This window comes from Ruditapes philippinarum, unplaced genomic scaffold (genome assembly GCF_026571515.1).
Source record: "Ruditapes philippinarum isolate M1 unplaced genomic scaffold, ASM2657151v2 ctg1623_1_1_1_1, whole genome shotgun sequence".
Lineage (NCBI taxonomy): Eukaryota > Metazoa > Mollusca > Bivalvia > Venerida > Veneridae > Ruditapes > Ruditapes philippinarum.
The window spans coordinates 230001-244373 of record NW_026855730.1 but is presented as its reverse complement, the minus strand read 5'-3'; the positions used below and the strand labels follow the sequence as shown (position 1 = coordinate 244373).

The following is a 14373-nucleotide window of genomic DNA, read 5'->3' as shown; positions in this document are numbered from 1 at the left end:
AAGACACAAATGTACGGAAAATGTAATTTAAGACAAAATCAGGACTGAAAAGGAATTGATTCGTACGCCTGTCTATAAAACAAACACATGATGGTTTAATCGAGTTGATCAAGGCCACCTATTGCTAATTAACAATGATCTTTATGAGAAAAACATATTTACTAACGCTTAATGTGGCATAAGGTCAAAGTAAGTTTGTCAGTTTACAATCGACTTCATGCGAATAACCGATGTACTTAGCTACGTTAGATCTTGCGGCGATTTTTGTCAGTTCACAAACAACTAAATGTACATTATGTAATTAATTATAATTTCTACAATGACATCTGATGAAAAAGTTTCAAGACTAATTTTGTTGCCTTCAAAGTTGAAATATGATATAAAATGACACATATTAAGTAAAATAATCATGACAATGTATAATAATCCTAGATGAATTATAAAAGTTCTAAAGCACTTGCATCTTTCAGACAAAATAGATATTTTAATAGAATGAATAGAGCAAAACATAAAAGTTTATTTTCTTCAGGACTTCTCGATAAACTGTCAAAAGACAAATAAATTACATACAACTGATTATTATGATTAAACAAAACTCGAAGATATAAAGATCGGTTAAGTCAATAAAAAACTTTAGTTTAAATGACCCCCCCCCCCAGATTGTCCTTTCTTTGAAGAGTTCTGTCTGCTTTTAAATGTTGTTGACCTGACATGGACACACTGTTTACACTCAAGGTCTCGCTTGTCTTGGACTTGGTTTTGTTTACAAAGTATTGCGGCTACCTCTTAAACGAATGTCAATCTGTTTTTGATTAAGGACCATGATCTTGTTACCAGGCATGTCTAGGGAAATTGATGGAGTTGATAATAAAACTGATATATCGAATAACAGAACGGATCTAAAACGGTGTACTACGGATTGCTAGTTTGGAACTATGCATTTGATAAAATTGTGCAGCAGTAATACGTTTCATATGTAAATGAGTGCACAGATGATTTTGAAACCTTGAAAATACCATCAGCTTTAGTGCATATTAGATATATACTATACGGTATGCTTACACATTACATCTCTTTAAGCAATTAGCCAAACGCATAACAAAAAATTGATGTTTCTATATGCTTATTTATAATGCTTAAGTAGTAAATTAGGTTAATAAACGCCAGTTTTACATATTTTTGCCATTTTATATGTACATCAAAACACACTGAATGTTACAGAACATAATACAGATATGTAATGTCTGTTTGAAAACGTTTTTTTTTTCAAAATTCACAATTTGCTTTTAAAGCAAACTAAAACAAGATAATGCATCTTCTTAGAGTATTTCTTTGTTTAAAACGTAAAGAAAGTTAAACAATGTGGTCCCCGTATTTTTACGATTCAATGTATAAGTGACATGTCAAATAGATGGTTGTGTAATTAACGACATTTTAATTCATCATGAACGGTAGATCTGATTAGCATGTATTGTTTAAAGCGACCGGTCTCGAGATGGGTAAAAAAGGTCTTTAGAAAATTAGGAGCAAAACATATGCATTGTTATAGAAATGATTAAATATTCACTATCCATGTATCATTCATTATTATATTTTAATGTATTATGCAAAACATTACAGATTATGTCATTTTTTAATCGCCGGAATTCTATCAGGTCACTGACTTAGTGATAGAAATGCCTGTATTATTTGACAAGATAAGATACTTTCAGGCTAAATTAATTCACGTATTGAGTACACATTATACAATTTTTACCTGTTGGAACATTTTTACAGTTTTCATTAAAGCATACGAATCTGGAGGCGCGCTGGTTTAAGACAAACATTCAAATCATATCTTCACGTTTATTTGAAACTTGATGAATTTCGCAAAATTATTAGATTCAATTTAATCAGTTCTTAGTTTTTAACATAGGTCAGTTTATCAACATGGATATTTTTTTCACAAATATGAAACTTCCCATTAAAAAGGAACAGGGTGTAAACCTTAATGTTAGACAAACGTTCCGTAGTGTTTTTTTTTTATCAAAAATGCGAAACAACCATTTGAATTTGAAGGAATTGATTCACTACAGTTAAACCTGTTTTAAAGACACTCCTGAATCAAGACTACTATTAAAATAAAAGGCACTGTAAGAAATCCTTCATTGATTTCATATATCAAAGTGACCTCCGAATAAAGACCATAACATATGTTTGGTATCTCCTTTGGATGGCCTTTGTTCCCTTTAATTGTCTGTAATCGTATTTCTGATAGCTTTTAAACCTTTAAAACAATTAATAGTTTAGTTTTTATTTATTGTCTAAATACATTTGGTTAAGTAACGAGGTAAATTTTATCACCGTAAATCATTTACCATTCAGGTCAGGCCATAAACTTAAATGGCAGTTAATTGACTTTAAAGTATTTAAGGTAAAACAAATGTACTGTAATAAATTACAGCTTCAAGCCATTTCTAACAGATCGATGATAACTGACAAGAGAGACCACCCGCAATTGTGCATATTAATGTAAAATTTTGGGGCAAATTTTACGCTGTCCTTGCTACCATTAATGAAATAAATAGAGTTATCCAGTGATCAAAACTATACATGATAAGACAAAATGTGAAAATATTAAAAAGTAGCCTTGAGAGATATTGACATTTAACCTTGGATCTGGAATACCACAAGGTTCATACGTAGTACATACTTTTTCGTTGGAAAATACATCCAAATCTTTATATGTAAAATATCACAATTTGAAATAACTAACTTTCATAAAAGCTCAATAAAAGAATGTGATGATCATTTTGAACTACGAATAGTTTATTAACATAAATTTAAATGAGAAACGCTTGAGAAAGTGACATTATGCACATCTAAGATTAATTGGGGAGTGTACAGTGAAAAGTCAAAAGACTTTAACATTTTTCTACAACTTTGTTCAATTTTATATTTCATAATGCAAAAAAATCATTTTTACGCGTGATCTGCTGTCAGTTTAATGCACGTTTTTTTCGGAATTCGTCGGTAACATTTAATTTTTATAAAGAGTAGGATAATTATTTTCATATTTTTTTATATAAATTTTCAGTCACTCACCATTATGACAATAAATCTGCTGAAATGTATACCTAATTCAACTCAACTTCACAGCAATAAAAAAGAGCATGTATTGTCACTTTAAATGGTAAAGGAACAAAATAATTTGGTCTAAATCTTTATTAATAGAAAAACAATATAAACAGACATGACTATGCGTGAAATGAGACATGTATAGGCAGTGATAGATTCTGCATTCCAGAAACTTGTGAATGAGTTTTGTATTATAATGTTGCAAAGGTTTCGACAATGCAGGACTCCGAACATCGCCGAGCTGATCTTTGTTTTCAAAAACTGGTTTATCCCGGCGGTTTATATCTTGAACTTTTAATTGGAACAGTATGAAAACATGTATGAACATATAACAAATGAAAATATGGCAATCTAAACCATTGACGAGGATACAATGTGTCTGTGATACAATTCATTATCTTTACGATTGATCTGTATCAAAATAGCATTTCTTACTAACAATTTGCCCCTGGCAATCAATTTTTTCTGAGTGTCAAATCTAAATTTCATTTTGTTTTTATGTGATTTCTAACCTTTGTCCTGTCATAAATTAGTTTCGGGACCATTTATATCATTTTCAATTTCACTATAAATTAAGCTGTAAGGCCCGTTTATTTTGCCTTTATTGTGCGTTGGTAATACAACCTGTAAAAGAAAAGAAATAAGTTATTGCCTAATATCTAAAATAACAAATGATTTCACGCCTTATGCTAGCATAAAATATTCACATTATTTTTAATAATTTGATAATGTCTTAAATGGTGTTAAAAGTCTTCAAACGACCCGTTAAAAATAAGATTTAACAAATGTATATGTTGAAGACTTATCATTGACAAATCTTTATGTAATTGGCTTTCATTTAAATATAACCATTTCACAGACTGTAAGACAATTCACACTAACGATTAATTATAGCGATTTAGCTTTATATGCAAAGAAACGTTATATTTAATTACATGGTGATATCGTCGTTGGGGGGTCAAAATCTCGTATAACAGTTTTTGCTACTTTTCAGGAGGAACATTTTTTTGATTTCTTTCTTTCTAAAAGAACCTTCTGTGGAAACAATTCCTGTATAGTGGTAACATGAATAGTACGTTTTAATATATAATTGATTTTTATGAGTTGGTTTGATCAGTTTTGACATATAGAGTGTACGACAATTTGACCTTAAAAAATAGCATATACGACATTTTGACCATAAGGGATAATCAAAGAAGTGCATTTATTTAGAAGTAGAATAACAATATAATATCATTTTCATGAACATTGTTTTATTTTTAACAACTTGAAACCTTGAAGTATTGATATTTAACTTGAACAAATTAAACAGAGTTGGTTAATAAACTGTTAACTTTTGACATAACAATTGAATTAAACATCAACTTTCCTCAGTCTTTTTATGCATTCACACACACACACACACACACACACACACACACACACACACACACACACACGCACATACGCACGCACGCACGCACACGTACGCACGCACACTCGCGACGCGCACACGCACAGACGCACACGCACTCACTCACTCAAATCTTTAAAACTTTGAAATTCAACTTGAACAAATAAAACAAACAAAATTAATTAACTTCATTATTGACTGAAACATCAATCTTTCTCAGTCTTTAAATTCACTATTTATGAATTTAGTACTTTTTACTTCAAATGAATAAAATGGCACTTTCATATTACTGTCAAGAGAAAATTATAGTTTAACTAAGGTCCCATAACGAAACACCTGTATACATTTCGTTTTCATGTTTTTAAGAATCATGTTTCAGGTGGTCATAAAACCCATGATAATCCATTGGAAGAACACTTTTAAGTGCCTGTAAATGGTCGAACTTCGTTTTCTTTATCTTCAAAGGACCACCGTGCAACTTTGGTATTATCTCTGTATGTTTAACATAAGATTTTCTAGATTTTCTTGGAAGTTCCTTAAATGAGTCTCTATAATTCAATTTATAGCGTACAGAACCATCTGCTTCGTAGTGAAGAACTCTAATGTCACTAACCACTGGGTCTCCAACCCTAGTCCCAGGTCTAATTGAAACATAGTAGCCCAACTCCGAGTATGCTTTGAAAAAATCGTAGCCAACGTATTCAACGATATATGGGTTAGAGGGACAGGCTTCCTTGATGAAGTCAACATACTGTTGTGGCACATAAACATTCTTGTTCTTTATTTTCCTCTCCACTACGCTGTGTACTGAATCCACCTCCATTTGAGTATGGCCTTTTTCGAGGATCTTTTGTGTGATTTCAAGGTCAAGAGTCATAGCCAAGTGACATAAAGTGTTTGACATTACCAAGTTCCTATTTTGATAGGTACATCCATCACTATATATAATGATGTGTTTGATTTCTTCATCTTTGGAAATCATTTTTTCAATGTAGTCAGCCAAGCAAGAAGCAAAGGAATTAGCCGAAAGATCCCCCATTCCTTCATGCCAAAAGTAGCAGGTCGCCTGCTTCGTTATAAGGTCATACAAAGTGAAATTATGGCATGCTAATTTGGTTTTATAATACAATGCGCTTGCATTCATTTTTGGCGAAAGTAGAACTGCTTGTACGTCCATTGTAAGAACTTTCACTGAGTGGTTTGTTTGACAAAATAACTTGTCACGGTTTTTCTCCTCTCGTGAATTTATTTTTCTATTCTGATGTTCGTTGTAAATATCAGCGGATATATTACCTGCATCAAACCTACACAGATATCACACTGGTCCTTTTTTGGCACAAATAGACCAATATTTAGGCTCTCGAAAACTTCGGTAAATACTCTACGACTCGCACATACCCTTTCATTACAATGTTTCACGTATTCTTTATACAAGCAGGTCAGAGAGTTAAATACAGGTTCAAGGTAGGTCTTCGAAGTCGATGAACGGCAATAATGAGATTCCATTCTAGGGATGCTTTCAAGAAATTGCTTGACACTCATACGTAGCTGGCCGTGTCTTTCTTCTTGAGCTTTCTTTCTTGTATCTGAAAAAAGAAAGGCATCAAATATCTTTTATAAAGTGCTAACAACACATTTAATATTTCAGTCAATCACTCATTCACTTAAACTGATACTCATTCATATTGTAATTCACTCACTAACACACACACCAACTCACGCACTCTTACGCACGCACGCACTAATTTATTCATTCACACTCCCACAAATTTATTCATTCACTAATTTAAAACTCACTTTTTTATATAGAGAAGAAATTGGGATTTAGAAATTGTATTAAACATTTAAATGGCATGTTACTACCTGACTGCTTCTGCTTTTTCTCAGCTGATCTATCTGGTACACCCGATATTGACTGTTCTATCCATTGATATACTGTCTGCTCCCCTAGTCCAAGAGTTGACAAAAATAGTTGTTTACATACGACAATACGCTCTTCATTAATTCTTAGATGGTATGTGAGGGTTCGAGTTCTTCTACTTGGTTTTCCATTTTCAAGTGTAGGTTCCTCCACTGCTTTAGCATTTATAAGCGAGTTTACATATACACGCCTTTCATCCCATGTTGTCATGTTTGTCCAAAAATTAGTAAATATCTCTCTCCTATCTGCTTCTGTTACGGTTTTGCAATTTTTTATATTAGAGGTTTGGCAGCGTGATGAACACCTTTTTCAGACAACGTCCTTGCGGACTTTTCAACATGGAATCCCCACTTCCCATCCACTTTTTTCATTCCTTTGTATGCATTCCCTGACATACGCAACTGTTTATTACGATGTCTCTGCCTTTCTCCTTTTCCATTTTGTTTATCATTTGCCTTTACAGATTCATTTTCTACGGTTTCTTCATGATCAATATCGTCTTCCGATGGTGACGCGTATTCACCCTCTTCACTAGGATTATATCTGGGTCATTTGCATCTTTGTCATTATTTATATCTTCATATTCTTCATTTTCTCCTAGATCCAAACATGTTTCATTTTCAACATTTGTTGTAATATCTTTTACACTATTTTTGTCTCTATTGTTTCCAATGAAAGAACTTTCACCTATGACAGAATATGCTTGTTGAAAGTATTCGTCAATCTCAGTTTCTTTACCACCAATCGATTCATCATTAACACCTGCTACAACACTGCCATTAAATTCATCCAATATAGTAACATTTGACTCTTGCAATTCAGAGAAATATCTAATTCACTATTTTGATCAGTTGCTGCATTGGAACGATCATCAAACACATTTACACTGTTATCAGCGTTTACAATTCCAACGATCTTTTCAATCTCAATGTCAGTCTCAGCATCTCCACTTTGAACAAATATTTCAAGTTCTATAAAATCTTTATATATTTCAGTGTTTGACACCGGTTCACTGTTATCTAAATTGGCGCATGACTCATTGTTTTCTGTTTTCATTGTTGATTCACTGTTTTCAGCACAGATAATCGAATCAATTTTGTTATAGATAACAGATTCACTGTTTTCTAAAGTAGATATTTGCTCACTATTTCCACCATTTATAACTTGTTCAGTCCTTTCTGTATTAATATCTTGTGCCTTATAACACACAGATTCACTGTCTTCCACACACGTAGACCCGACTTCCATTGATTCATTATTATATTCTGTTTCTGAAAAATTTGGTTTATTACAAATATTTGAAGGTGTCAACTCATTGTAGTTTTTGTTGTTATTATTTATGTCATGGTTAATACTCGTATCAGTCACTTGTTCTTGTTCCATAACCTTTATGAGTTTTAAAAGAGAATTCTGAACCACCATTTTCTTAGCTAACACACGGCTTTCCTTTTGATTGCTTTGAGCAAAAGTTACCATTGTTTTGCCAGTGGTAACATATTTGAAAAATAGTTAATAATTTACAATTTTTATCCCTGGCTCACAGACTGGACAGTGTATCCCACTTTCTTTCAATGTATCTAAATGTGAATAATTTAATGCTTCATCTGGAAATGTTGGATGAATACATAATAGATGAAAATACCGTTCACAGTCAGCGAACTGACATCGAACATAAAACTGCCCATTTCTAAAGAGAAATTAGATAAGGCCAATGTCAACTACTTTTTCAAGAATATGAATTAACTCATTAATATCTGGTACAAACTGACAAATGTGACACTTATATTGTAAATATTCAGTTTCTCCCGTTGACTCGGTATCACTTTCTCCAGAATACTGTGACATTCCGCTTAACCGTATCTGAAAATAAAATTAAATCGCCATTATGATTCTAGATGAATTAAAACACCTATTTTTAAGCTATTTCAAAACATCGTATTTCGATATAAAACGGGAAGAAAATGAAATACCAAATAATCGTATCTCGTAAAATCTCGTATCTTGATTGCTAGTATCTGAAAAATGAAATGACAAATTCTCGTATCTCGAAAAATTACATCAAACGTCAGAAATCGAACAAAAATTATCTTTAGCGAAAAATTAATATCTTTATTTACGTTTAATTATTTCAAACATTAGTAACGATTGAAAGAATTATATACAGATAAGCAATGAAAATTAATGTATTTTCTCTATCAGCCGCAATAGGACACTTCTTTGAACAGATATGACTAAGCATATTTATTAAAACCTTAAAAAGTAGGTAATTTAGAAAGTACAAAAATAGAATCTACTTAACTTACCGATTTGAATGTAAAAAACAATTTATCCAACGTTCTCCGTCAACATATTGTGAAATTTAAAAGATACGAGGTTTTGACAAAAACAACAAAATCATCCAATCGACACACGAGATTTTGTCACGTGACAATTTTCGCCTTTTCCATTGGTGTAGAGCTACACTATTTTGGGAGACGGTGCGCTGGTATGTTTAAATTTTCGCGGCATCAAAAACCCATTTTGCTAAAAAACCGAGTTACGATATTTTGACCCCCCACCGACGAATTATAGTTTTTTGTGAATTTCCGACAGTAATTGCTTGAATTTTCGGCAATCTGATTGTTCTTTGGGTCTTATTTTTATCAAGTCAGGCAAAGATAAAATGGCCACTTCTTTTATAGTTTATGCTCGAACAAGCTAGTATAAATAACATTCAAGTTGTATCAAAAATTAGGCAAAAGACAGACTCGATGGAAACAATGAGACAAAAACAACCATATTACGCCTAATCAAAAGCTCTGATAGGGCAACTATGTAAAAAGTCACCTTACGTCCAAATAAAAAAACATGTTCATGACAGAATGTAGAAAAAAGATTATGAAAACTTATGTCTTACGTCTATATCGTTTGTAGATGTAGCTACGGTATCATATGTGACAGAGTTGCCCAACAATGGACCGGCAGTGACCTTGAGGTTACGGTGTTCAGATCGACGATATACGATGCGTGCAAGAAGCGCCAGAACAAACATCTCCACAATCACGGCCATATGGTTGAAAACTGAAAATTATAAATCTATGTTTATCACAAGTTGTACAATTAACACAAAATGTACTCCGAATTCTAAAAGAGCAAAGGCTTTAAAAATTACCTTAAATGTATCTATAAATAAGTTAATTACTAGTATACTGAAATCATGGTATATGTTACCATTTTACACTAATTAATGCCACTACAAATGCTTCAATAAACGGGAAAGCTTTGGAATCAGAAAAAGTTGTGTCGCTCACTATTACAGCAATTCATTTGGCTCATAAATGGTTAAAGTATGACACCTCGCTAATACATTATCTTCATCTTCGCTTTGAAGAGTATTTTAATGGTACAGAATTACTTATTTTTCTTTTTCATTGCTATCATATCATTACATAAAGTAACTCACGAGAAGCTCGCACTCTGGTTCCATATACATCTTTACATGGCGGCATCTTAAAACGTATAAAAACTCCAAAGACGGCTGTCTGCAAATTTGTGAATACCAAAACAAACTGCAACATCAAAAATTTCAGCTTGATCCTGTGTTTTTCAAGGATTTTCTGAGAGGCGGTAACAAGTATCATAAGGCCGTACAAGGCAAACAGTGTACTGATAGCGGTTAAAAGATTCAGGTATAAAAATGGCGCCATCCATCCCGTCTGAAAATATAAAAAGGACATTCCGACATGAAAACTTTTTGTTGCTATATCAAACCTGAGTTTCATTTCATTTTTATGCTGTTTACCTTTTGATGATTTAAAGAAAATTGAAATGAAGTAAGTAGAATTTAAATTTGTAAGATAAAATAAACAAGAAATTACTAAGTTGTATTTTAACATTGAAGTTGTTTTAGGTGTATATATACTAATGATAAAGACTACCAAATTGTTTTGTTAAAAGTTGAGTAAAGGCAACATCATTTCCTAGTAACTTAACCTAAATCCTTTGAAAATATTATTCCATGCAGCGTTCATCTTTGGTTTAGATCTCCTTTATAATATCCGGTGGGCTACTGACAAGACCCTTTTTAAGTTATTAATCATACTGTACCCGTTGCATATCAATTGAAGACAATTGTAGCAGAGTAAAACAATAAAGAATCAACAACTGTTACCTCATGAACGGTGCTGTGATCATTTGCCCAAATAGCTGCTTTTCCAAACAAAAATATCGGCTGTAGAATTGCCGTCTGCATTATCATTGTCTTTAAACATTTGACTGACCGACTGAAAAAAAACAACAACATTTGCTGTCGTTGGTCATTAAAAGATATACTAAGCCCGTCTTTGGGTAAAATAATTGTATTGCAGAAATTTATTTTAAATCTAGTAAATTCTTGCTGAATATGTCTAATTTGAATAAGCAGTTTTTTTCAATGACAATTTGTATATAGTTTAAAACATAATATATTTTCTCTGTGTGTATTCAAAAAGCTGTTTATTCTACATTTCAAATGATACTTTATAGTAATCTGTTGTTTTTTTTAGCATAATGTATCTTTTAATAGATTAAAAAGATAGACTGATGTTTTCAATCCTCTTCTTTTGTAATTAAATAGGATATAAATAGGATAAAGGTATGCTGTCTCAAGGTCACGGAGCTTTAACATTGATTGTTGGATGCAATTTAAGGTGATGGATAGCTGATCAGACATTAATGGACACAGAGCATGCAAGCTACTCGTCGCATTGCAGTAGCGAAAGTAGTCATAAGTACGCTATTAACAACTAATAAATAAGTCGGTCCGGAAGAAACATAAGACACCTTGAATTATGTGATGCTTTTACAGTTAATATAAGTGTGGCTGGATCGGCGTTGATTTATATGAGAATAATTTTAAAGAAGAGGGAATATAAAGATTCAAACATTATAACAGAATACCACTTTGAAAAGTAAGAACAACAATAGCATGCCCTATGTAATACGATGCATTGTAAAATCCGACCCAGATTGATAATTTCAATCAGCTTTATTTAATGATGTTGAGGGTCGTTAGGTTTACAAATTCCCTTCGAAAACAGAGACAGAGTGGAACCTTAAAGTGCAAAGAAGGAGCACTGGTTATAAAATATCTCGTATGCATGTTCAAAATAATCAGTGTTAACAATTTTGCCCTCGTTGAAATCATGCTAAAAATGATAAAAATATATTTTACAAATTCTCCAGAGAAAACAATATAGTTGTACTTCGATTTTAACAAGATATTTAGGGATTACCTTGTAACCTTCAGTGGTGACAAACAACAACAACAGCAACAACATGGTGGTGTCCGTATTGAGATCTTCTCCGGGTGTAAAGTTTCTATCATAGCTTCTGTATTACCGTAGTATTGTATTAAAATACAGATAAATACATAGATACACAGCGACAGATAGCTGGAAAATAAAAGGGGAACATGATATCAGGAATTGTAAAAAATTGATATCAATTTTTTCTAAGAATATATTTCATGGCGCAATGAAATATTCAATGAAATATTTCTAGTAACGAATAAAGGAAACGGTTCATGGAAGTAGATTGAGGGCAACTAATTAACACATGTCATATTAATCATTTGATGACTTCTTAAATATATGAAAATAATTCATCACTTTCTATATACAAATCCATTTGAACACAAGATTGCAATGCTTTCCGCATAAAGTAAATCACTATACTTATGTACAAATCAAATGATTATATCTTTATTTTAAATTGATCTAGATACACTTATGCAACATTTAGTTTAGTTTTACAGCGAGTGTCCATAAATTTGCGGGACAGCTCTCTTATATATTGTTTTTCAGAAGGTGCAAAGCCATATCTGCAAACAACCTGTTTGTTGTTGTGACCATCCTAATAAAAAAGGCAATATTCATGGTCTAAAGTGAAATAAAAACATGTTTCTTTGAGTGTTTTGTCAGAATCAATGAGAGAATGATATATAGAACTAGATGGTTCATACCAAGTAGCAATTAGATCGGCTAGAACGGTGGTTCTCGGAACCAATAGGGCGAACATTGCCATTGTTGACGTCATCTGAAACGTTTAAAGATTCCATGTATCATAATTCATATTCATAAGAAGCTGTAGCACATATACACACAATGACATTTATCATTACCACAATGAATGTAGTATAAATACGGGCTTAAATATCATTATTTTATTAAAGGCTTTTATTCCTAAGAAACGAATAAATATTTCCTGTTTCATATAGAACAGATACCAGCATTATTACTTTAAAATTTGATAATTGATATTAGAACATGTTAGTTATTAAGAAAGAAAGAATGTGAAATTATTTCTCACAAAAGTAAAAAAAGTGTAAATAAAGTGGTATTTTTACTTCCAAACGGAGTTCTAAATCACTGCTATTGTACTAATTGCTAAAAAGGCACTGAAGCAAAAGATGGTCCAGGTAATTGGCTAATTAGTACATTTTTGGAAACTATAACAGGACACCAAAAAAGTATTTGAGAAATAAAATTAAAGCATTTCTGGGGGCATAATGGGCCTTAATAGTTAACTAGTAATTAATAAGTAGTTTATCCTTTTTTAACCGTAAAGAGTCATGTTACATGGAACATTGTCAAAAATGGAGGCATCAAAACTGCAGAACGAAAATACGACATGGCACAAATCATTCACCATACAGGAGATGAGGGTTTGTAAATACAACTATTCAATCAGCTTATTGTGGGACATTATACAAAATACAATTGGACATAATAGAATATGGTCAAGACATTATATGCGAAATGTATATATGCTTATATTTTCCATAAAATACCATGAACTAATACATATTTTATGTAAAGCTGCCACTCTCAGATCCTGTAAGAATAACTTAAAGATGCTAAATATAGTAACATAAAAGATGCAAATAAATGATTGTAATAATTGCACAATGAACTAATGTTATGAATTAGTAATTGTTACTATAATGCATTGGCCGATAATATAATGAATATATTGCAACATTAAAGCTACATATGTTACTGATAATCGGAAGAACATAAATAATTTATAAATTTACTTGATTTATTGTACATAGGGGACTAGTCTATATCGAGGTGGACATTAACACGTTCATATAAAATGCAAATTGAACAGTCAGTCACTGGGAGGCAAAATATACTTTTGCATACTATATTTGCCGGTAATAAATAATTCATTTTCCGGTAATATTATACACAATATAAGATAATAGACAATCATATATATATATATATATATACGATGGCTAATACACTTATTGTAGAATCTGTAATCTGTTATTTCAGTAGTAGTTTGCTTTTCGGAAAAAGTGCATTTTTGTTGTATCATAGGATTCATATGATTAATTATTACTTAAAGCCAAGTAAAGTAAAAGATAGCAGAAAAGTTACATTAAAAGCGCATTGTCCTACGACTAGAACCCATACAATAATATTCAAATATCGTTAAAAAAACCAACAACAACAAAAAACAACATCTTTAAACAGATTGAAATGTGACAGACAAATCACACTTATTTTTTTGATGGATTGCAACATGGACTGTATCGAAAATGTTTGTCTATGTCTGTGTATGTGTGAAATATCTTGTTTGTTAATATATGTATTTCTTTGTTGTTTATATGTCTATTTGTCTGTATTTATAATATGTTTACAATTTTGAATATACGTATACATTTTTGTACATATGTTGGTATTGAAAAGAGATATCTCTTTTTAATGCAATGTATGAACTTTAGTGTCCAAAAATCGCCATCAAGAATTTTACGTACTTTGATTACGAGTGTACACATGCATGTCATAGATGTAATTGTTACTTTACCTACCGGATATATACCGAGGAGTATCAAAACTTTCAGGCGTTTCCCAGGGTCTTTATAGCGATAATGTTTACTGCACACCTCTGTGATGTACACAAATATTGTTAT

The 14373-nt window shown here is 31.9% G+C and overlaps 2 protein-coding genes across 2 annotated transcripts in view; both read right to left on the bottom strand.

The window, feature by feature from the left end:
* Positions 1-3195: 3195 nt before the first annotated feature.
* Positions 3196-14373, bottom strand: part of LOC132744243 (organic solute transporter subunit alpha-like) — a 12784-nt gene continuing 1606 nt past the window's right edge. Inside the window, exons 2-8 of the mRNA XM_060732895.1 lie at positions 14272-14373; positions 12412-12485; positions 11684-11842; positions 10582-10693; positions 9874-10126; positions 9328-9491; positions 3196-3741 (exon numbers count right to left, since the gene is read on the bottom strand). The exon at positions 14272-14373 is cut by the window's right edge and continues 59 nt beyond it. Coding sequence (XP_060588878.1) covers positions 3640-3741; positions 9328-9491; positions 9874-10126; positions 10582-10693; positions 11684-11842; positions 12412-12485; positions 14272-14373 — 966 coding nt within the window. The 3' untranslated portion in view covers positions 3196-3639. The remainder of the gene's footprint in view (positions 3742-9327; positions 9492-9873; positions 10127-10581; positions 10694-11683; positions 11843-12411; positions 12486-14271) is intronic.
* On the bottom strand, positions 5165-6949 carry LOC132744248 (uncharacterized). The gene is made up of 2 exons (XM_060732901.1): positions 6374-6949; positions 5165-6096 (listed from the first exon to the last, which is right to left on the bottom strand). The coding sequence occupies exons 1-2, from the start codon at positions 6639-6641 to the stop codon at positions 5756-5758; spliced, it is 609 nt and encodes a 202-aa protein (XP_060588884.1). The 5' UTR covers positions 6642-6949; the 3' UTR covers positions 5165-5755.

What these genes read in the sequence shown, in the direction of transcription:
- LOC132744248 (XM_060732901.1), bottom strand. Translation starts at nt 6,641, where the DNA reads ATGACAACATGGGATGAAAGGCGTGTATATGTAAACTCGCTTATAAAT. An exon ending in GAAAAAGCAGAAGCAGTCAG is followed by an intron (nt 6,097 to 6,373) that starts GTAGTAACATGC and finishes TTCTTTTTTCAG; the next exon opens with ATACAAGAAAGAAAGCTCAA.